Genomic DNA, 24,231 nt, shown 5'->3' with positions numbered 1-24,231 from the left:
CGTGGTTAACTTAGTTTGGAACTATTTTCATTTTTGTGTGAATTTTCCTTCAAGGAAATCATTCACTAAAGGAAGAGCCAGTGCTGCAGACAAGCTCTGTTCCAAGACACCCCTTGACCTTACAGCCCGAGGACTCTTCAGTCCAAACTAAAACCCCATGAGGAGGAACAATGGGAGCCACAGATCCCCTGATGTAGCCAGACAGCTGAAGCCTTGTTACATGCAGTAAAAGCCCCTTTATTGCACTGCTGTGAGCATGTGTACTGAAGGAACCCTCTGCTCGTCTAGCAGGGATCATTCATATGCTTTCTCCTATTCAGACAAATCCAATGGATTTTTTCCAGTTACCATTTTTACCCCTAGCACCAGAGTTCTTTGACAAGATCTATTTCTCTAACGTCTCCAGGCAACCCCGAGCTTGTCATGTCTGATGACATTTTATATCCCCTTAAGAGAATGACTGTTACATAACTGAATAATAAACTCTCTGTCTTATAAATTAAGACACTACTGTAAGAACACAATAAAACATTCTTATTTAGTGTTATTTCAGGATGCTTTGATGTTATAACAATATTTAGTACAGATACCAAAATCTTATGAACTTTTAAGAGTGAGAAACACTTCAGAAACATTCCATATGTTGCTGACATAAAAGGCTGTGCATTCAATATATATATATATTTAACTATATACATATAGTTATATGTTGTATGTAACTATACTGTATATACATACATACATATATATATATATATATATATATATATATATAGTTAGATAAATACTTTTATTCAGCAAGGATGCCTTAAATGGATAAAACGTGGATAAAAATACACAGTAAAGCCGTTTTGTCACCACAGGAATACATTTCAATTGAAAATGTATTAAAATAGAAAGCAGTTAAACCATTTTACCAATGCCAAACTTTTAACACTAGGGAGACACTGGATTAGAACATTTGGGAACTGGAGGGATTTATTCACAGACATTTTCAGGAGTAAATGTTACAGAAAGTCAGGTCAGTTTTACATTTTATTTTATGGTGGTTTGAACACAAGACACAAGTAATAAAGTTAGTAATGGTAACATCATGCCTCTCATTCTGTGCACTGCCCATCAGATCTAGTTTACAAATGCCAGACTGAGAATCCTTTAAAGACATAAATAAGATACTGAAAATAGTATTTGTACAGTAAATAGTATTTTTTGTAGAGTCCAGAACCACTATTATCGAGGCCTTCTGGAAATCCTCATAAGCATTATTAATATAATTATTAACATTTATGAAGTAATTTACATGATGGGAATGAGGCTAATATACCGGCTAAGGTGAGAGCACAGAACAATATTGACATGAAATTCTGTCATCCATGAATGGTGTATGAATTTAAGGCATTTCTCAGTTTCCATTCACACAGCAGATTTCCATGGCGGTTCTCACTGTGAGCCTCGTCCCTTGAGAGCAAAGCTACTAGAGGAGGATGTCAAAAAATAACTCCCATTAATATAAAATAGATCAAAAATCCAGTCCGCTGGAAAAGTGAAGGTGAGGGCGCTATACTAAAAGGGGCAGATGGTCCATACAGCTCGTGCAGTAATGAAGGGCTCCCGGTCTCGGTCTGATCAAACCCTAGACACATAAATGATTGATTTTCCTCGGACTCGCTTCCAGTGTATAATACTAAAACAAAACCTCAGTAACAAATTTACACTTGAAAAATCACATGATTACGATTACGATCTTGCGTTTTCCAGGGTTTGTAAAAAAAAAAAAAAAAAACAGATATGATGCTTTACCCTGAACAGGCATATTTGTAGTGGAATATTGCAAAGCATCTGGTATCAAACTCATATTTCTTACACCGAAACAGCACCACAGCATTGCATTCGTCTTGGAACAGGTTACAAAAACCATTTTTACTTGACAAACCCATGCATTACTATTTTCACTGGTTACCGTAGAACATAAACATTTGTTATGGGGGCCACAGTCATAAGATGCAAGGGGTCTACATACATCATCCCTTTTTTATAGCAAGTGCTGGCAGCATTTTAAAGCGACATTTTCATTTGATATACGATAGAAAAAAAGAAACAAAAAATGCAGTGAATACATGATTTTTGTTCAATGACGGAACATGCCAAGAATGTAAATGCTGTTTTTGTCCCCCTGATGTGTCCTGAGTCTCTCATCTCTTCCTGTGTTACAGCGCCTCCCAATGTTGAGTTGTTGCAACAACCATTTTTTCCAACGCGCGCACACACAAGAATTCCAGATTGACAAATAGCAGATCTATATATATATATAAAATTTCAATATCTCCCAACTTGAATGATCAGATGTCAAGATTGCAGTGTAGTCAGCTACATTTCTGCCCTAAATGGAATGATGAAGATCAAGAAAACCAAGGCAAAATCAACGCAACACTTTAAAAGATGCATGCAACAAGTGGTCATATAGTATATTTATATAGATATGTAATTGCTCTTTAGATATGCACAACACATGAGACGAATGATTGCAACAAAAAATAGCATCTTCAAAATTCACAGTCTCATGTATTTCGTTACTATTTATTACATCTCACAGGTCAATGATGTTTGCATAAAAAAAAACAATGGTGAATTTTGAGGAATGCTAAATGTTATGTCAGCTACTATCAGTACTCCAAGTTTCGAGCTTTCATCCTTGTTAGTGGTATCATAAATGAGGAATATCATACATGGTCTTGCTCAGTGTTTTTACCAGATGCTGTCAAGTCGATAAAGTGGAATGTCATGTTATAGACCCTATTAAATGTAGTAATGGACCACAGCAACAGCTCAGAGGAATGTATAGTGAATGCTGGACAGCAAGCTATGGCACCGAGAGAAGGCAATCCAGACGGCACAAACAGTACCAGCCTCATCTGCCACACTGTTCAAGTAATGAGCAAGTACATGTTCTGTTGTTTGTCATAGAAAGAGGACAGATGTAATACGACTTTTTGCTCGTCTTGTGACACCATGTTCGCTGACTGGTGACTTGATTATTGTTGGAGGCAATGATGGGGAGAAAAAGAAACAAACCAAAAAACTAAATTATAATTAAAAAGATGTATTTTTTCCAATATAAAAGGCAAAGAAAAGCATACAAAAAAATTGAAAAATAATTACAGCAGTAGACATGGTGTTGGGAGGAACGTGGTGCCAGACTATTTGGCAGAACAGTGTAAAATTTTGGGACTGTTTAAGGCGTCCTCAACCAGATGTAGTTCCACCCCGTCGACTATCACATCTTTCACGCAGCCGACAAAGCCTGTGCTGTAAGCCTTGGGCAACCGGCGAGTAATGGACAGCTCCTCCAGACCTCCTGAAGACAAGAGGAATGGACAAGATCAGATCAAGCGTACATGATATACTGCACAGCACTTCATGTTCACACAATAAACAGACTGAAACCATTTCAACTGATTCAAGCACAAGTGCATACAATTGATTTAAAAAGCCATCCAATCACTTAAAACATACTCAAGAGGTTGTCAGAAATGCATGCTATCACATTGCATATGAGATGATGATGATCTTTTTTCCCCCCATAAATACATATCTTCTATCATAAGCATGATTTTCATTTCTGAATTATTATTATCATTTAATTTTGATATTTTTGGACTATTCTGATATCAAAAAAGTCTACATGAACGAAATGGTATAATGATGATAATGATTTAATTTGGCGGACATACATTTTATATATATATATATATATATATATATATATATATATATATATATATATATATATATATATATATATACACACACACACACACACGCACGCGCGCAAACACACACACACACACACACACACACACATATATATATATATATATATATATATATATATATAATATTTATTTCTTGTGAATTAATAATTTATGATAATTATAAGTAATTCTTTGCAGCTTTTTTTAAAGGTGGGTATAATGCAATGTACACATGGTGTAAAGAAAATATATATAAACATTATTTATAATACTTAAAACTTCATGAAACATACAGTAAATACAAATAAATGCCTTTTTTCAGCAAGAGATCACAAAACTGTACAATTACACCAATTTCTGAAAACCATGACCATGGCCACTCGTACTGTCCTGTATGTTAATGACCCATAGTATAAATGCACATCTTTGTGTAACCTGAGATATTACCAGCCACGCAGGCGAGCTACGGCACTATATATTATTAAAGGCCGATGAACAGTCTGTGGCTTATGGAAAACCTGTGTAGAAGACTGTTAAAAACTTAATCACGCCTGAGACTCTGAAGGTGTAACGTTGGGGTGTCAGAATAAAGAAAGATAGAGACACAACACTCAGGAACAGGTGAGAAGATCAAACAGTGTTTTTGGGAGGCCAGGCTCTGGGGATGTTCCCTGACAGCCTTCCGAATGAGAGTTACGCCCGCCTCCCTCTGGGATCTGACACTGTTGAAAACCCAGCTCCGTCTCTTGCTCTTTGAGCACGGCGAAAAATGTCTCCCCTGTTGCAGTTCACTCACGTTTCTCTCTTCCTTTCGCCTCCCCGCATGTTTCCCCTTTAATCGGATTGTATGCTTAGCGACGGGAGGACTGACAGGGCTAATTTCAAGTGAATTACATCTGAATAAGCAAATAAATAATGACATTTGAAAGAAGGGATTTTCGGAGGGAGCTCTTGATGTTCGGGCTGTGTGAGGATAATGTATTCTAGCCACCGGGCATCCACAGCACCTGTTATACTGGCTGGCCTGTGCTGAAATACTTTTCGCAACCTTATAAGAAGATTTTGCACCCTTAAAATGGAATAAATCATTCTTTTTAATCTTTATAGGTTTGTCAAAAGAGAAAGAGAAAGCAAACACTTTTTGAAACACCCTACAGTAAAGGCTCATCCTGGAATTATTGATTAACCATAATAAGGCAATATTGTGTTTTAACATGGATGTTTTTGAGAGATGCTCTGGGGTCACTGGGGCAAGCTCTTCAAAAGCACTCGCTGTGGGGGAAGATCCAATTAGACATTACAAGCTAAGTAGGGACTGTTGATATTGGGTGGGTCGGAGTAGGTGTACGTAGTCAGTTTGTAAATTAGCTATGATTGTGCAAAGACTTACCCAACCAGAGAGTGCCGTCTGTGTCCAGCTGTGTGGCAGCCAAGGGTGATGACCCAGTGACAGCTGCCTCATTACCAACCTGCAGTGAGCCGTCTCGGAGCGCTCTGTGGAGAGCAGAGAAGTACAGCAAGATAGTGAGTCACAGCTCTGCATTAACATTGAAAATGGGATGTTTCTACACATTTCTGGAAGATTGGCCTGCGGTTAATATGTAATAAATTTGTGGCAAATGAAATTGTAGTAATGTGGAAAAAAAAAGATTGCAGCATTTCACTTGCAGTCATAAACCTGCAGCACGCTTTGAATAACATGCCACCAATGGGAAATGTCTACAGCAAATTTGTGGTAAACATAATTGTCTGGCACGCCAGAGGCAAATATGAATGACTGCCACTGCTGGTAAACATTTCTATGGCAAAACTGTGATAAATATAAATGTTCATCATTGCTAGCAAACAGTTCTATGGCAAACCCTGTCATATATATACTGTAAAGAAGGGCTGAATCATAAAGGATGGCCAGAGTTTTGGGAAAGTTGACAAAACTTCAAAAAAGTAATTAATTGTATGCCTTGCATAAATGTGTCAGCTAAGTAAAATTATTGTTTATAAATTAGGCTTTGTTGAAATTTACTGCTTTCAACATTGACATTTAGAAGAAATCAAATCAGTATATTAAAATTATTTCTGAAGGATCATATGAAAATTCAGCTTTGCCATCACAAGAATTAGATTTTAAAATATATTAAAACAGAAAATTATTAAGCTGTAAATTGAATAGTATTTCACAATTTTACTGTATTTTTGATCAAATAGATGCAGCCCTAGTGAGAATAAAAAAACTTTCAAAAACATTAAATAAATTCCCACCAACACCAACTTTTCTGAATGGTACTCTAGATTTTTTAAAATAGTTTTATAATATATATATATATATATATATATATATATATATATATATATATATATATATATATATATATATATGTAAATCACAAACATGATCAATTTTAGAATATATATATATATAGATATATAGATATATATATATATTTTTTTTATTATTAATTTATTAATCTAAAATGTATAATTGCTATTGAGGTCCAATAAAGCTGTTGGCAGGTCAAGTAGAGATCTGAAATACTAGCTTGAAAGGACAAGCACAAGGTAAAAATCCTTTCTCTTGAGCCCTGTAAATGTCTGCAACTACTCTATGTCAAACCTGCGGCGATGATGGAATAACTCTCAGAGTTTTACCTGCTGGCCTTAATTCGTATCCAGCGGTTGGTGTTGACCCGTACAGAGGAGCGCAGCACCACAGGCTTAGAGCCAAGATCATAGGTCATCTGCACATGGCCGTCCACAATGGCGAGGGCGATGTAATCGGATCGCTCCAATCCCTTGCCGCTCCACAAAATCAGCCCGTGAGTAGCCTCAGTCCTGATGCTCAGTTCAAATTTATTCACCAGCAGGGCCTTCTCACTAGATCAAAGAGAGACAGGAAATGCTATCACAAAACCATTGCCATTTCAGAGACGCCGTGTAAACCGCAGGACGTGCTTGAAGCCCTGACTTACCTGCTACTTTAACAACAACAGTGATGGAATTATGGGTGAAAACATAACTTCGATACAGTCAAAAACCCAGTGAGGGTTTGATAAACTAATGAGCAGACTGAAACTAGGTAAACTAGGCCACGCTGATGGGGGAAGGGCGTATGTGTGACACACTTTAGGCTATCTCCATGTTAACACTTCCTATTTTGCCTTCAAGGTCTAGATTTTCTCTTCCTGTGCAGGGAGCGCTAAGGAAGAATGCCCATATCAGCTGCCATCAAATGTGTGTTTTGATCTGGTTCCCTGGATGCAGCACTCCCTTGTAAGGCATAAAGAAGGTGACATCTGCCCGTCCTCAGGGAGGACAGAGTCACTCGGAGTGAGCTATTGTTCAGGTCATCGGGGAGCTGACTGAAACCAACACATCTCGTGTTCTGCCCCCTTTGCAAGTACACACAGATACACCACAGAAGAAAAAAACGGCTATTTTTACAACAATTTCTTTGTTCTCAGTGGTATACCTGCAGTTGTGGCATCAAGAGAGCCATTTGTGAGACAGAATAGTGAGAGTGTGGGGGCTTGTTTTCTAAATCAAGTAACGTGTAAACAGGAGTAAGACAAGTGACAACACCACAAAAAAAGACACAGACAAGACAAAGACAAAACGGAGAGGAACAAGACAACGGACACACAGAAGAAAAGAAAGCAGATGGCGTCTGCGCTCGCATCTTCACGCCACGTCGCGGCAAAAAGAAACACTTTCTCCACCGTGTGCAAACTGCAATGTTTATTTGTGAGATTGTTTGTATTTGTGTTTCCGATCAAAGTGAAAACTTGGTGAAAAAATAAGCCGCAGGTGCATTTTGTTTTATTCAGTAATTTAACCTAGAAAGAGTCCAGTCCAACAATACGTGTTGTCTTGTGGAACGATTCATCTGAAGACAGACGCTTTGCCTGAGTGACAAGTCAAATTTCAAATCACAATATTAGCAGCCATACTTACGACTTTGGAATTGGAAATAACATATCTTAATTAGTTTGATTAAAGAATTTCATTATGCTAATGCTGTTGATGAGCCTGTGACGGTGTAAAGCTGAAAAATTATTTGCTGTAATTGAATTCTTTCCCGATGAGACACGTGTAATGTGCTGACTGGACTCTTTCCACAGACCTTCCCTTCGCGCGGCCCTAGGCCAGAGCTATGGCATCAGGGCAGCTAACTGTGATTATACACCACTCTGCTGAGCTCATTATTGCTCACGTCCCATTAGGATCTCAAGCATCTAGAACATTCTAAAGAGAAGTAGGGCTTAACCCATTAAAGCTGGATTCCATTTACAAAGAAACAGATCTCTTTTGAGTATTTTGCTTGAGAGCAGCAGCTTGTGTTATAGGGTGGTGCATCATTTCTTCATAATTTAAGTGATTAGCGTGGTTTATGCTGTTCACCTATAGGTGGCAGTGGATCACATGGGAATAGTCATTAAATACTGTACCTGTTTCTAATATCTTAGCAGGTCCACAAAGAATCTGCAGTCACAGAACTCAAGCTAGATGCTTTTTTTGTATTAGCACATGTATTCTGCTTAATATGTTACAATACTGCTCCATCATTTTGGGTAGTTGATTATTTCCATTATTATTAAGTCTCTTAAGTTATTATTGCAATTTGAAATAACCCTCTAATATTCTAACATTATAAAACGTTATTTAATCCTAAACTGAATTTTCAGCAGCCATTAGTGGCCAGTCTTCAGTGTCACATGATCATTCATAAATTATGTGGAAACTACTCCTTTTTAGGATTTTAGGTTTTTAATTATGTACATTTACTGCAACTTACAACTCAAAATGATAGAGCATGTCATATATTAAAAGTAATCATGCAGAATTATCCATGTTTTGCCCCAAAATCGGCATAGAAAATGGAAAAAACCCACATATTCTATCAAGGCTTGTGTATTACAAATGATGTCAGAGTGCAAGCTGCGAAGTGCTACCTGACAAAAGCCCTGGCCTTTGGCCTCTGCAGGGTGGCTGAGTGTGGGAGGACGGCGTGCCATTGGAAACAGTTCAGGCAGAGGGGACTCACCTCTGGTCAGATGGGTTTTCCAGTGACTCAGGGCTTAGAGGAGCAAGGGAAGAAATGATAGGCATGCAATAAGCGCAAAAGGGCAAAGGGGAAGAACAAGGATCGCATAACATACAGACAAGAAGACCTGCGGCAAGAAGATGGAGTGACCTCACTAAATTATTCTAGTCTTTCAGTTGTTATGCCAGCCTAGGCAAAGAAATAACACTGGAAGACTGTATCTGTGGTACCAGTGGTATACTGACATGCTGTTTTATTGATCTTCGCTGTCACATGGTTGAGTTACTGCAATTTATCAACAATTCCATCATTCTCCACCAGTCAAGAGAGCAAGAAAGTGAGAAAAAGAGCAACTAAGTGAGCATTTGTTTGAAAGACATTCCAAAACCCAGTGAGCTGCCTATGGATCCAGCATTTTAAGGCTTTTTAGGTCCACTTAATTACTTGGTTTGCTACCCTCGTGAAAGTTAACCATGGTTTTACTACAAATAAAACCAAAAAACTCAAGATGATGGATTAGACTATTTATATTCAGTATTGAAAACTATCAGAAATACTTGTGTTAAAAATAAATCTGAGTTTGTTGTGTTTTATGTTGTTATGCTAGTAGTGTGTTGTTAGCTTAGCAACATGCTAATGTCAAATTCTACTAACATCAAATGCAAGTAAAGATTCATTTTATATAATGTGATTTTCTGCTTATGTAAAGCATTACAAATTGGTCATTTAAAGGGTTCAATGAGAGTAATTATGCTTCCTAAGAAGGCAGCAAGATAACTCACTAAGTTTGGAACAAGCTAAATAAAAGATACTTATTTTTGTCAAAAGACCAATTATATAAATAAAAATGCATTAAGGAACAGGACACTTAAATGTTTAAAATGGGTAAATTGATCCAAGGCTGCTGAGCTAAAGAGAGAAAATAAAGACAGATGAAGAGCACAGTAAATACTAACAGAAATATTACTTTATTCCCACTGATACGGTGCCACTATGCCGGCGTCCTCTGAGGAATTCATTAACTTTAAGGGCTCTGTTCAAAACCAGATCAAACTAAATTGATGACACTCATTTTGAAGGTCCGGTCAGCTTTCTTGGTTGAGATTAATTTTAATCTGGCACTTCATTTGTACAGGAAGTGACACATATTAAACCCCAAGAAGAGTGAAAGTCAATGAAGAGGGCCTTGTCCCTAACTGTTATTGATGTCAGCGGTGGCTCGCTCTCTCTACTGGACAGAGCCTCTTTAATTGCGTCCAGTTTTCTGAGAGACAAATCCTTGATTAATGTGCCACTTTCGCTTTCATCCTTGGGCACAATTATTAGAAATCACTGGGAGCGATTTGACAAACAAAGTGACGTGGCTTAAAAGCCGGGCAGGAACTTTTCATGAGCATAATACATAACATAATTCCATTTAATCAAGCTGCCAGCTTTTTAAGGGCTCAGTGCAGCCACTTAGACACTTAATTACATTCAGAAGGAAACAAATAATTTAAAATAAGAATCACTAAAAGGAACACTATAACAGATTGAACATTTCCCTAATGGGCCGGCAAAATGCCATTTAAACCCAGCTGTAAATACCAACTAAATATTGATGTATATCAAGCTTTAAAAAGTCAAATTATACTTGCAGTTAAAAGGGCTTTCATTCTTTTTTCACACAAGAATACACGTAGACATATTTCCAAAATCAGTTTAGGTATTTCCATGCATGATTCATGTGGGAATCTATCAGAGTATCACAATGCTCATCATCATTCTTGCCAAGCATGCATTCCTGAAACTGATGAAAATGCAACCTTTCCTGGAAAAAAATATATATTTATGTATAATAGACGAGCCCTGTATTTTTCCTGATTCTGATGTAAATGGGAATACAAGGAAAAAACAAATGTCTTATGTTGGGTTAAGTCAATGGTTTTCTTAAAAAAGGTTAGTTTCGCTTAATCAAATCCATCCCAGAATGTATCCGGGTTACTTACTCTGGGATCTCATTGGTCAGTTGGCTTGAGAGCAGAAAGAAGACAACAGAGTACACTCACATGAGACAGACAGACAAGAGCAAATACAACAAAAGCTGTGTATAGAGACAGACAGATTGACACAAACACACAAAACACATATCAGAGATGAGTGCCTCACTGTATGTCTCAAATTGAGATTCACCCCTTTTCAGAATGCTAGTTTGTGAAATAAGTGCTACGAGGTGCATTTCTCAGCTGTACAAACATTTTTCTAATGCGGACTCTCATGTGAATCAGTTCATCTAGTTCAAAAAAAGATTCCCTGTAGCACTGGAAGGACTGGGATTTCAAATGGATGCCTCATGTAAATGAATCTGTTCAAAAAAACAATTTAGAGTTAATCTAGTCAAATAGTTCTGCAGTTCATCATGTTTTAGAATAGATATTGCAATAGAATATATAAAACTTGTGATGGGCTGAAAAATGGATTCTTTCTCCTAGAAACCAAGAACATGTTAACGTAATTGGTGCTTGCTGGACCGCTGACACATCAGACCAACCAAAGGAAGAGAAATCATCTGATAAGTGAAGAAGGAAGCAATTATCAAGACATGACCAACCATGGTGCTTTAGGATATGTGTGATAGTTGAGATGTGTGGTTTTGAGATCCCGGTAATGGTGGAGGAAGATTCATTGCAGCGCATAAGTGTGGTAACGTCGTAGTGGAGTCATGAGACTCCTTCGGGTGCTACACTAATTAGAACCAGGCAGGGTTCATGGAAAACCAAAGAGACAGGCCAGTAGAAGTGGTAATTGATGAGATCAAAGCATTAGCTAAAACGAAGAAGCACGTTGGACCTTAAATTGGGCCAGAGTAATCTAGCTTGTCATCACCCCTCATTGACTGCTAATATAGAGATGGCATGCTCAGGGTGGATCATGATCATCGGGGAGGCTATTGACATTACCTCTTGGTGACTCCGTTGTGATATTCAATGAATGTATGACCATCGAATGCAATGGCCTCGGCGTCCCCAGCGGATTTCTCGATTATTGCTGGAAGGGAGGAGAGAAGATGGAATGAAATTACACCAATTGATGTGAGACACAGCACTATTTAATTAAAACAAAGAAGGAAAGCCTGATATATCACAGGTTTAATGCTTGTGTGGCTTAATTAAGGTTAAAAATACAACAGTAGGGCCCAGCAAGGTTAATGAGGTGATCACAAGTTCTTGGGTTTCTTGCAACAGTGCCAATGTGTGTTTGTGATGAGCATACAAATGGAACAAAGGATGATGGCTGGAATTATTTGTGAAAGTTTGGAGGTGTGGATTTAGCTAAATCTACATATGGTGCATATGATTGGCTAAAGCTGCCATGAGCGTTTCCTTTTAAGTGAGTCGTTTGTTGATGTATGCAAAGATGTATGCAAATCTTGCCTTAAAGGAGTGTGAGGGAGTTGGAGGAGAGGCCGTACTGGGTAATACAATTCTGCATTAAAAAAGTGATGAAATAAGGCACAAACCGTCCTGGCAGTGCTGTCCAGTGAATCCGTGGCGACAGACGCACTCGTAGTTGTCCAACAGAGGGTTGCAGCGGCCTCCGTTCTCACAAACATCTTTGGAGCAGGGGTGGTAGGGATACATGGACACATCACTGGATTGAATGGCGTTATCAGATTTCAGGATTGGAATTCCCATCAGAGTAATCTATTGAGTCAAAAATGTTCATGTTTAATGCATGTTTTTAGACGTATTCCTATTTTAAAGTAGAAAGCATGAAAAATGGGTTCTCTTTGTGATTTTGTACCCAAATATAGTAACTTGTGCTTCTTCTGAAACAACTTTGCTTTTCCTTTGATGTCATTAAGGCCTAACAGGCTATTGGACAATGTTACCCAAACATACAGCAAATCACATTTGGCTCTGGCTTTATTCTAGTAAGTAACATCCATTTTTTACTATCCTTTTTATTCCCAATGGGTAAATTCAAATTTATTCTCTCTGAAAATCCTGTTTCTCTCTAAAAAATATATCAGTTGATTGAAGTAAAATGGTATGTTAATGAGAATTTGTGACTTTAATGCATCTATAATAGCTCTTACCTTCTGAATGGCCCCTTTGAAGCCATCTTTGATCGCAGCAGATCTGGCTAATTTGCGGAAATCAGGGGCTCCGCCCACAAAAAGCGACTCCTTCAGATTAAGATCTGTGTGCTGATTCTGGAGAGCACAAAATTGAGCGTGAGAAATCACACAAACTGTTCCTTATCCTCTACTCGCACTTCAGACTTAATAAAAGTCACATCCTTTAATGCAAACAAAATGGCTATACATTTTTATGGGTCATCTAGGAGAGCAACTGCAGTAAAAGCAATCAGTATAAGAGTAGATGTTTACTGTACATCAGCAGGCTTATTGATTCAACTTTTACACCTAATCCTTATCCACATCAATGTGAGTGTTGTATTAAAAAACCATAATTGATTCAAGCTCAGTTCCCTGAATGGTAAATGACTCTAACGTATAAGACAGGAGGAAAAGAGTAAGAAAAAAGTGAGAGAGAAAACTGCAGAGATTGAAATGAGGACGATTGATATGGATGGTTTTTAAATGAAATAATGTAATGGATGCCTGATTGTTCCTCGGACCTTTAAAATCTTGAGCTGTAAACTCTAATTGGTGTATCGCTCACAACGCAGATGACCATGAAATGAGCGTTTCTCCAACCTGTGTGAAAATCGCTTTGGTTACAGCGGGATTTTTCTGGTTGAGGCTCTACTTAAAAATCTTTGTTTTATGTAGGCCAATAATTGCCTTGGGGGAAAGGCAAGTTAATTGCCGGGGAAAAAAAAGATGGGACATCAACAGTAATGCTAATTTCTGACGTGTGGTCCAGCTCTCATTCCAGCGTTATAAAAAGAAGAATAGCTAAGTATGGATACAGGCGAGGGCTTGAAAAGCTCTGGCTACCGACCCGGAGGCCAATCCAAGCATGTGGTTGGGCCAAGACAGCATAGCCAGGAATGTTTTCACCCAGCTGCTGTTTCATGTGGTCAGAGACGTGTGCAATGAGAAGTCTTGACACAAAGCTGCAATGCACTGACAGCCACAAGCTGGGAGAGACATTTTCACTCTCCCGATCCCTGCCAACACGAGCTGAGACTGAGGCTAAGACTGAGCAGGTGAAGTGAATAGCTAACTGCCGGTGTTATTTAGGAAGCTTCCCCAAAGGGCCCTTGAAGCATCATGCCCACTCAAACTGGCACGTGCCCCCTCCGATTTCTGAGCCAAGAATCTGAAATGCAATTTCCAAGAAAAATGAGTATCCTCGATAATTAAGTTGTACGATTGTTGTAGGTAAAAAAAAAAAAAAAAAGTGTTTGTTTAAAACACATTGGCAGAAAAGCAGACAGTTGCACAAATAATTTGCTTTAAACTAAAAAAAGAAATCATCAAATGAAAATCATCACTAGCTGTCATATAATCACCAATAATATTATACATTAATAAAAAAATTATAAAATGTATCTTTATTAATGATATACTATGGTCACAAAAAAGGTTAGGGTCCGAAATGTTTTTTTAAAGAATGAATTCAATTGATCAAAAGTGACAGTAAAGACACTTTTCATTTATAAAAATATTTTTTTTACTAGTGGGAGCAAGACACTATTATTAATTTATGTAAGTGAGGATAGCAAAATAAAGTAAAGTGACATATTATAACCAAAAATTCTTCATACAATCACTAGCAATAAACTGATAAAAATTTGGGACCAAAATTATTCAGACTCTTTGACCTGACCATGTTTTGCTTAAGTGTTTTTTCTTTAATTGCTAATGCGACCTTTTTACACCAGACTGAACAAAATGAAGCATTGCTTGGTAACTGGTTGACCTAAATTGGTATTATCTAATTGTTTACTTCAATTTAACAGCTGACAGTTATTCAACTTAATCCATTACATGCCCTTCTATCAAAGTTATCTGACATTATCAAGATTTAGTTTTTTAACCCTCGAGTACTTGTCATATTTTATTACCATTTTCTAAACTATAGCGAATAAACTGTGATAATGTGAGAAATGTTGATGTTTGAATGCATTTTACTTTGAATGTATATGTAGGAAAAAGCTATAATACTATATTCAAATAGAAATAGAATAGAGTTATTTTAAATTGCTATCATAATTTACAATATTACTGTTTTTACTGTATTTTTGATCAAATAAATGCAGCATTGGGGAACATAAGAGACTTTTAACCCTAACTCGAAAGTTAAAAAAGTTTTGGGTTCAAAAGTTACACATCTGATCATCTAAGTCACTTGGATTCTAAAAAGAAACTCTCTCACTAGACTATCATGTCTCGCACTTATTTATAGAATGTCTTTCTCTTTGGTCATGTCTTGTGTTGCCTAGAGCAGCAAGTGATCCAGGACTGTCATTGGTACCACCTCAAACAAACAAACAAAAAAAATATCTTTTTGACACCCATGAAGGGTCCAACTCCTAGCTCTGTACCACGCGCTATTCCTCTCGCATCTCTTTCTTCTCTTGATAACACTCCCTTTCTCTCCCACGCCAGCAGCATTTCTTTCACAGTCTACATCCACAGTGAGGCGGTTTAATGGCCCTCCCACGCGAGACTAATGAAGACATTTCATTGTTGTTGGAAGGGTGATGAAACAATGGTGGTCAAATGATAACTCTCTCCCTCGTCGCCCCCATACCAGCTGGTCTGAGTTGAAAGCCAAATCTCTCTCTGCCTCGTTCCTTTCAGCATATGGAATGGTTTGAAGAGGAGGGGAAAAAAGCCTCCCCTTCGTTTCATTTGATCCTCTACCAGATCTCGACTAATGGACAATGAAGCTGAAATGGACAGTTGCTTTTGGTGGGAATGAGGATGTTGATTCGAGAAAGCGATTTCAGACTTCAGTCATTACCTTGCGTGATTTCTTATTTCCAGACAGCACACAAAAAGAGCACAGGGGAAGGAAGAAAAAAAATGTTACCAGTGTAGAAAACACAGAGAATGTCAGTACATGCAGAACAGAACCCATGCAGTAAACGGTAAGCCTGAGGAATAAAATATTCACACGCGTAGCTCAAGCAAGTCACTTAGCATGCAGGTCACACGTAAATAAATATATATGTTTGCGTACAGTGCCTCAGAAACAAATGTTCAGAGTAAATCAGAAATGGCATTAAAGTTGCGCTATGTTTTACACTACTGCACCCGCATTATTTATATTTGCTTTGTGATACTGCGGTGTAGTTAGAGTCTGTTCAGTGGAACGACCGAGGCCATCGAGGCAATGGGAAAGTATTTCTCTTGGGGTTTTGCTGCAGACAGCCCTTTTGGAACAAGACCCTTCTGGTTTCTTCACATTTTTTTCCGCTCTCATCCTCTCACGCTTTCGCTTTAATAAGATTTTCTTGCCTCTACTGCTGAAATGAAACACAATTATCATACGTAGGAAGGTTTAATGACGAAAAAAGGCACACTTAAGTGCCTACGCGTAAGACTACATGAAGCTAATCACAAATTACACTATTTAGAATAACTGAAGGATGAGAGAGTTTCCAGATTATTACATGGCCTCATTGTTCTGCTGTCGTACTTCGGCTTTGACACGAAGCTGCTGGGATTGATCTGAGTGGGTGCGAATCCATAGCACAACAGATAGAGAGTCATTTCCACATGGCAATTAAAAGCAAATGGAGGGCACAGACAAAAGACCACAAGTACGGGATGTAAAAAAGGGAAGTTTCGAAAGCTTCCCACACATGCACCCCAGACCCTGCGTGAAAAGCAGCCAACTAAACTTCAAAGAATGCACCAAACAAAGCATGACTTTCCGGACAATATCTATTAGCGTCATGGTAATATCATGGTTTCTTTGAAATATACCATCATAATACCATAGCATTATCTGAAATGTCAGTACATGAATATGGTAATCATGCAATACCATGTTGTACAGTGGGGTCTAAAAGTCTTAAAATGCTTGTATCTTACACTCTTAATTTAATATATTTTAACACAGTTGACATACTCAGCATAGCAGTTTGACAAAAAAGTTTATTTGAAAAAAGTTTAGAACTTGGTTATTGTTTGCCTTTCTTTTGTATGACCTGAATGAAACTTTTCGATTTACTAATTCATTCCCTTGATTTGTTAAATCGTGCGCACGATTTAGCAAATCAAGGTAATGCAATAGTAACTCGTGCACACAATTTATTTATTTTTTCTTGCATGTCATGTGCGGGGCTCTGTAATTTTCAGTCCAAAAACTATTTTTGCTTTTGGACTCCACTGTATATATCGAACTACCATCACAGTACTTTCTGGAAAGGGACGGAACAGCTAGTTTGACTTGTTCTTGTTAAGAACAGTTATGTTTTTGGCCTTTACGGGGCAGTATTAGAAGCATAAGAGGGTTTTTATACCGGCGCTTCTCCTCTGACGGGGTCTTTGCCATTAATGCTGATCTCTCCTTTTCTGCTGGCCCTCTCCAGATTCACTGTGCTCCATTCGTTCAGCTTGATTTTTTCTTTACTCCTGTTGCACACACACAAAACGATGGGGAAATGTTTATTTGCCCCTTTTAATAGCAATATGAAAATAAACCCAAAAGCTACAGTTAGATAAATTGAAACAGAACACAACACAGTCGAGTAATTTTAATTGAATTCCATTTGAATATAACTATAGAGAGTGATGTTTACCTAATGACAGCTGGTCCTTTGCCCAGGTCATATCTAAACTCCAAGATACCATCATTCAGGGAGAGAGAGATGAAATCTCCTTTGCCATCAGTCTTTTGACCGTTGTAGAAGATCATGCCTTTGGAGTCATTGGCCAACAGAACCACACTCATGCTGAACTTTTGCCTATTAACAAATGAGGATAACTCGATTTGACACATAAAAGAGGTTTTCTTCCTTGAGACGGTCAAAAAATATTGTGAGAAACAGTGTTCGCATTCAGTCAGCAAATATGCATCAAAATTGGTGAAAATGGATGGACTAATTACTGAGTTAACAGCTCAACCAACTGAACATAACTTCTGAATCAAATTCAACATGTCCGAATCTAAATGAACTTGAAATGACTTGAACCATGAAATAATATGAGTGAGATGGAGCATAATTAAACCAGTGGTGTTTACCAAGTATTTTTTAGAGTAATGGTCTAAGAAGAAAGCATTATTAATAAGATATTTAGTCTGAAAAAAGAAGGTATTATTAATAAGATGTTTAGTAACTTAAAATATTATCAACAACAATAATTAGTAACAGTAACAAATAAACAATATATATTAAATTATTCATTGTATGATGATGATGATGGTTATAATTATTATATTATTCATATACAACACAATTGAATATAACTAACATAAATGAATAAAAAACACAAACGGAGAGGACTTTGTCCTTGTCTCAATTCAGAAGAACACTACTAATATAACACTACCATGTGCATCATAATAATAAATGCAAAAAATAAACAATAGTCAGTATGTAATGCAATACCTCAGATCCTGGCCGTAGAGATGAAGGCCCTTGAGCTCCAGGAAAGAATCTCCAGTAAAGTAAGGAATGTAGGCGCCTCCCTGGTTTGAAACTGAGAAATATGAAAAAGTCCATTATGCTTTGCAGATAACTTAATGTGTTTGTGATGTTCCTGCAATTATGAGACCAGACAGTGACAGCGTATAGCTTACCCGATCACACATACACTCACACCCATCAACACATAGCACTGCCTACAGCCCAGCATGCATCCTGCAGTAATTACATAGGATGAGCGCATGCTCAGTCTGGAAGGGTAGACTGAGATTAAAAAGCTAATTAGCTATTGTTTAACACAGCAGCAGCTTCGCTATTGTACAACAAGACACAACACTTGCAGACACCCCAAGGAAGTGAGGAGTCAAAATGGAAAGTGACAAAGGTGAAGCCGTTGTTTCTGTACTGCAAACAGCTTAAGACTTGGCAACATCCAATAGTACAGGACAACTGAACAGTCCTTATTTGTTTTTACCTGTTTATTTAGAAGTATTCCATAAAACTACAACAATTTATAGTATTTATTTAGAAATATTCAACTAAAATACAATTTTTTTATATAAAATAATCCACTTTCACAAATCTAGTAGAAAAGAAATTGTAAACTATTGACCCTTTTGTAATACACAAACATATTGTAAATTAGCGTTAGAATTAAGCATTTGTTTAGTAAACTATGACACTTTTTTCTTATATATTATGAGAACATATTTATTACTCTGAAATACACCACACTGATTTTTCAAACACTATTCACTGATTACAAAAATCTTCATTTCCAAATGGCAGCTAATGAATGAATCACACATTACTTGCAGTGCTTCAGAGACAATAGCGTATTGTATCTCCTGAGTCAAGTGTTTCCTGACTAGACTGTTACGTAATGTAAATTTGCTTCTTTCAGCATGCTGCATGTACAGTATTTATCTTCTGTCCTCATCCAGAAGGGAACACTCTCCTGTTTCTGACTTACTCATTTCAGAAGAGCCAAACGGGGCTGGACAGTGTCTTATCTGAGAGAGCCACTCTGCCTGGACACTTTGCCAGACTGACTCCCCATTAATCATGATGTGCAGCTGACTGATAGAATTACTCATCTCATTGATTCAAGAAATAAAATAAAAAACACTCTGTCTGATGGATGTGCTCAACTCATTGATTCTGTTTCACCTCAATTTATTTTAATCACTCGCTAATGGAGACTTTCTTAGACAAAAAATTGACTCTATGGTGCCTCTCGTTTGACAGTTCTGGGTTGAACAGGTGCTTGCATGTGTGTGCAATGACATGCTACAATCCTGGGGTACCTTGTGAATGACAAAAACTGGCCCGCCCACTAATAGTGACATCATATTGTTAATAAAAATACTGAAATAGTATCGCTGATCCAGACAGTCCTGATAGTCCTGAAAATTAAGTTAAAAATCAATCAAAAAAAACTTAATGGTGACAGAAATGAGTTGGAAAACATATAATGTGCGACAATCAGGTTCCAAAAGTTAAAGTCCTTTTCATTTTATTCATAGGGAATTTTTAACAATACTTTATAAACATTTAAAGTCAGTCGACTGCACATGCTTTTGTTGAATAAGCCTGAAGTATTTCAACTTATTTTGTATTGTTTAACACCGGGAATCCTTATGAGAGACTACATTACCCATAATTCTGTAAGAAATCTCCACCAGTCCTTCTTTTTCTCATTAAAGGAACAGTTCACCCCAAAACACCCATTTAATGTAGACATTTTTAAAATCCCTTTGAAGTATTTTTTCAGAACCAATGGAGCTGAAAAAAGTGGGCAGTCACTATTGCACTATATAGGCAAATATAACCTTAATTTAACTGGATCATGGCCTAGTGCATAGGGCGGGACTCCCTCTGCACCACAGGTGGTGTCCAATACGCCTGCGCACATGTGTGTTCCTAAACCTTTCATTTGGTTTCCCCTTTTCTAATGCTTGCAGTCTAAACATCTGTAGGAATTTTAATGAGGTGAGAGAGGGAAACGCAACAGAGTGAGAGTGCTAATGAAAGCTTCGAAATGGCAAAAGAACGAAGCATCTCTACCCTGGTTAGGGTCCAGCTCCCATAGGAGAGTAATCGACCCCCCCTCAACCCACCATCTGTTTGATCTTCCAGTTCAGGATGGCAGCTCAGACATAGTGTAATAAGGAAAACAATTTTAAATCACCTCCCAGATGCTGACTCTCCATTATATTAGCTGGTAGAACCTATTTTACAGTACTGGAGATGCCAACTGGAGAATCTCACTTTTACCACCCCACCATAACCTCAGCCCTTTTTTCCCCCTTGATGATTCTACCTCCAATATCCAAGTCAGACCAATCGATCCTGACAAAAATCAATACTGAAATTACAACTGAGATGTAGCAGTTATTTCAGTCCTTAGGAGAGTCGATACGCTCATTTACTGTATTTTTACTATGATGTAGTACTGTACCTTTTTCACAGTGCTTGCCTTCACGTCCCATTGGACATTCACATTTGTAACCTCCCTCTGGAAGGACCTGGCATCGTGATAACGGGTGGCATTTACTGGGCTCGCAAGGGTTGTAGGCGTCAGCACAGGTTGGACCTGTTAAAAGAAATTTATATTTTTGTTAAACAAAAGATGATAAGAAGCCAATTGGAGAGAAATCAAACAACTTCAATGTCAATCCTCATTCAAACTGGCTAGTTAAGTCACAGTGTAAGAAGGAAGAGATGAACTGAAATGAATAAGAGAAATGAATACGGTGGCAATCAGTACTGCCTTACAAATCAAAAAGAGGCAATCACCTTTTTGATGGAGTTTGTTTACTAGCCATTAGCTGAAAGATAGCATTACTGCGATAAATATCAGTTTTTAAGCATGATTTGAGCTAAAGAAGCTAAATTGATGATACCACTGTTTTCGCATTTTATTGCTAATATGAAATGTTATTAAAACATGACTTTGACAAACAGTTTGAATTTGATCTGCCTAGAAGTGTTACAAAGATTGCCTTTGAGTGAACTGATTTGAATTTCCACTTAAACATGCTCTAAAAATAAAGTTTCCAAAAGTGGGCTTCCGCATTGATGCAATAGAAGAACAATTTCAGGTTCCCAAAAGAACCTTAGTGTGAAACATGTTTTTAATAAGAATTTTTTTCCACTATTAAGAAATTTTAGTTCAGTGGAAAGATTGCATGAATGTTAAATGTTCTTCCTGGAACCATAGATTGCAATAAATATGTTTTGTTTTTAAGAGTGTAGAGGCTTTCTAATAGGAATCTATTTTGAATTATTTAATTACTTAATTATTTACTTAATTTAAATTAAGCTGCCATGCCACAGGGTGTGCTTGTGTGCCCTCCTGGTTTGAGACTGAAACTCCTTCAGGTCGGTGCTTATAGCCTCATCAGAACACTCCCATCATCACAAAGAACATAGTAGGAGATCACGCCATGGGCGGCAGCTGCTGCTTGCTGTAATGAAAGCCCCCGTCGCGTTCTAAGACGCTCTGCTAGGTGGCTCTCTCTTTTACTCTCAGTATAAGGCCGCTCTATCATGGAGACAGTGCGGCAACCCTCCAACTTACAATCCTGCTCTTTAAACATTAAAGGTTATCCCACATATTTATCCCTCTAGCCAATTTCTTTGTGTACACTTCTACTTCCAAGGGTCTTCATTTTCCTACACACCTCATTGCAGCCATTCTGCAGCACTGAAATAAAGTGGAAGATATTGAACTGTATAATTATAAAGGTTGTTCAATAAAGGCGTGTGAGCAGAACAACAGAGCAATTTACTCTGGGCAATATTTCAAATGTCTGGAGCAACACTGCAAGATGGAGAGAGAGAGAGAGAGAGAGAGAGAGAGAGAGAAAAAAAGCGTCTTCAAAGTGAACAAAGAGAACACAGTAACTTCTACAATGTGGATGATTCCTACCGTTCTTTATGCTGTGAGAAAGCAAAGATGGGCATACATGAGAAAGCCAGAAACAGTTCAACACACAGCTTCAAGCTGTAATTACAGGGCCAAGCACACCAGTGGAATATATACTACCATTCACAAGTTTGCAGCTGGTATGGTTTCTTGTTTTGAAAAAAGACTTCTTTTATGCTCACCAAGGCTGCATTAATTCGTTCAAAAATACAATACAAACTGTAATGTTGTAAACTATTTTTATTATTCATTATATAATTTTTGCTAACATTATTTTAACATAAAAAAAAAAATTGCCCAGTAAGATCTAAGATACAGGATTTTTTTTTGCATAATCACCATCAAATTTGTGGTTTTGACAATCAAAAATCCAATTTTTTTTTAGTCTTTTTCTAAAAATGACTAAAGATTGAAAATTTTTTGTGTGACATCTGAAAATGCTCATCATAAAATTGGCATTACGTACTAGGAATAAATTGGCACTAGAAATATAAAGACCTGCCTTAATGGGTATGCCAAATACTTGATGAATCTATAATATATATATATATATATATATATATATATATAGTTCCAGTGGACTGAGATCATAACATTAGCACAGAATCAGTTCAGAATCAATTACCAAAAGAATCAGTTCGGTTCAGACGCTCTGTGTCAGTCTGCTTCACGCTGAATCACACATGCGCAGTATCAGTATCAGCTCCTCGGTTCTCGAATCGGACGCATCCGACAGAAACGGTTCTCGGTTCAGTGTACTCATGATCCGAAAACCGATGCAACAGGTTCTTGACTCGAGAACGAGAAACGCTCTGGCAGTGGGCATGTAAGTTCGTTATCTGGCTCTGCTGCACAAATTTTCCCCCGGCCTTTATTTAAGACCGGCCTTTATTTGCCGGCGTTTATTTGAATACCGGTTTTAATTTGAGGAATTACGGTATATATATATATATATATAGTACAGAACCAAAAGTTTGGACACACCTTCTCATTCAAAGAGTTTTCTTTATTTTCATGACTATGAAAATTGTAGAGTCACACTGAAGGCATCAAGGGCTATTTGACCAAGAAGGAGAGTGATGGGGTGCTGCGCCAGATGACCTTGCCTCCACAGTCACCGGACCTGAACCCAATCGAGATGGTTTGGGGTGAGCTGGACCGCAGACAGAAGGCAAAAGGGCCAACAAGTGCTAAGCATCTCTGGGGGAACTCCTTCAAGACTGTTGGAAGACCATTTCAGGTGACTACCTCTTGAAGCGCATCAAGAGAATGCCAAGAGTGTGCAAAGCAGTAATCAAAGCAAAAGGTGGCTACTTTGAAGAACCTAGAATATGACATATTTTCAGTTGTTTCACACTTTTTTGTTATGTATACAATTCCATATATAATTCCACATGTGTTAATTCATAGTTTTGATGCCTTCAGTGTGAATCTACAATTTTCATAGTCATGAAAATAAAGAAAACTCTTTGAATGAGATGGTGTGTCCAAACTTTTGGTCTGTACTGTGTATATATATATATATATATATATATATATATATATATATATATATATATATATATATATATATTTCTTTTTTTTTTTTTTTTTTTTTTACAAATATTTAATATATTATGGTATTGCTAGGTTTTATTTAATTTAAACACATTTATTCAAAATAAATAAATAGAGACAGAAGAAAAACCCTGCCTGTCGATGAGAGACAGATTCGCTTAAAGGTTTGGTGCTTCAAAAGTTGCTCTGATATCACTGAATAATGTTTGATTTTGTTTTATATAATAGTTTCACTTTCTATCTATGGTGTGTATATTCAGAACTGGGGAAATTTTTGTATTCGCTGCACATTTGTCCTTGCTGCCTTCATATCATTGGGCAAACACTCATCTTTCTTACATACCCATAAGGCTAAAAACTGATTAGACAAGCATCCTCTGCCCTGTTGAATTTTCCATCAA

The 24,231-nt window shown here is 37.5% G+C and overlaps 1 protein-coding gene across 12 annotated transcripts in view; it reads right to left on the bottom strand.

The window, feature by feature from the left end:
- Positions 1-960: 960 nt before the first annotated feature.
- The window catches only part of agrn (agrin), a 282,960-nt gene continuing 259,689 nt past the window's right edge, over positions 961-24,231 (bottom strand). For 7 of the 12 annotated variants that reach the window (XM_059527817.1, XM_059527819.1, XM_059527818.1 and 4 more), the window contains 12 exons: positions 20,804-20,938; positions 18,307-18,397; positions 17,497-17,661; positions 17,218-17,329; positions 12,869-12,985; positions 12,290-12,473; positions 11,730-11,817; positions 10,779-10,802; positions 8,791-8,823; positions 6,399-6,623; positions 5,143-5,246; positions 961-3,355 (listed from right to left, as the gene is read on the bottom strand). In XM_059527817.1, coding sequence (XP_059383800.1) covers positions 3,198-3,355; positions 5,143-5,246; positions 6,399-6,623; positions 8,791-8,823; positions 10,779-10,802; positions 11,730-11,817; positions 12,290-12,473; positions 12,869-12,985; positions 17,218-17,329; positions 17,497-17,661; positions 18,307-18,397; positions 20,804-20,938 — 1,436 coding nt within the window. In that variant the 3' untranslated portion in view covers positions 961-3,197. Of the gene's footprint in view, positions 3,356-5,142; positions 5,247-6,398; positions 6,624-8,790; positions 8,824-10,778; positions 10,803-11,729; positions 11,818-12,289; positions 12,474-12,868; positions 12,986-14,952; positions 15,723-17,217; positions 17,330-17,496; positions 17,662-18,306; positions 18,398-20,803; positions 20,939-24,231 lie in introns of those variants that run through there. The other 5 variants (XM_059527822.1, XM_059527827.1, XM_059527828.1 and 2 more) reach the window with 3 other exon arrangements.

Source organism: Carassius carassius, chromosome 37 (assembly GCF_963082965.1).
Source record: "Carassius carassius chromosome 37, fCarCar2.1, whole genome shotgun sequence".
Lineage (NCBI taxonomy): Eukaryota > Metazoa > Chordata > Actinopteri > Cypriniformes > Cyprinidae > Carassius > Carassius carassius.
Note: the sequence above shows the minus strand (reverse complement) of the source record. Positions and strands in the feature narration are given on the sequence as shown.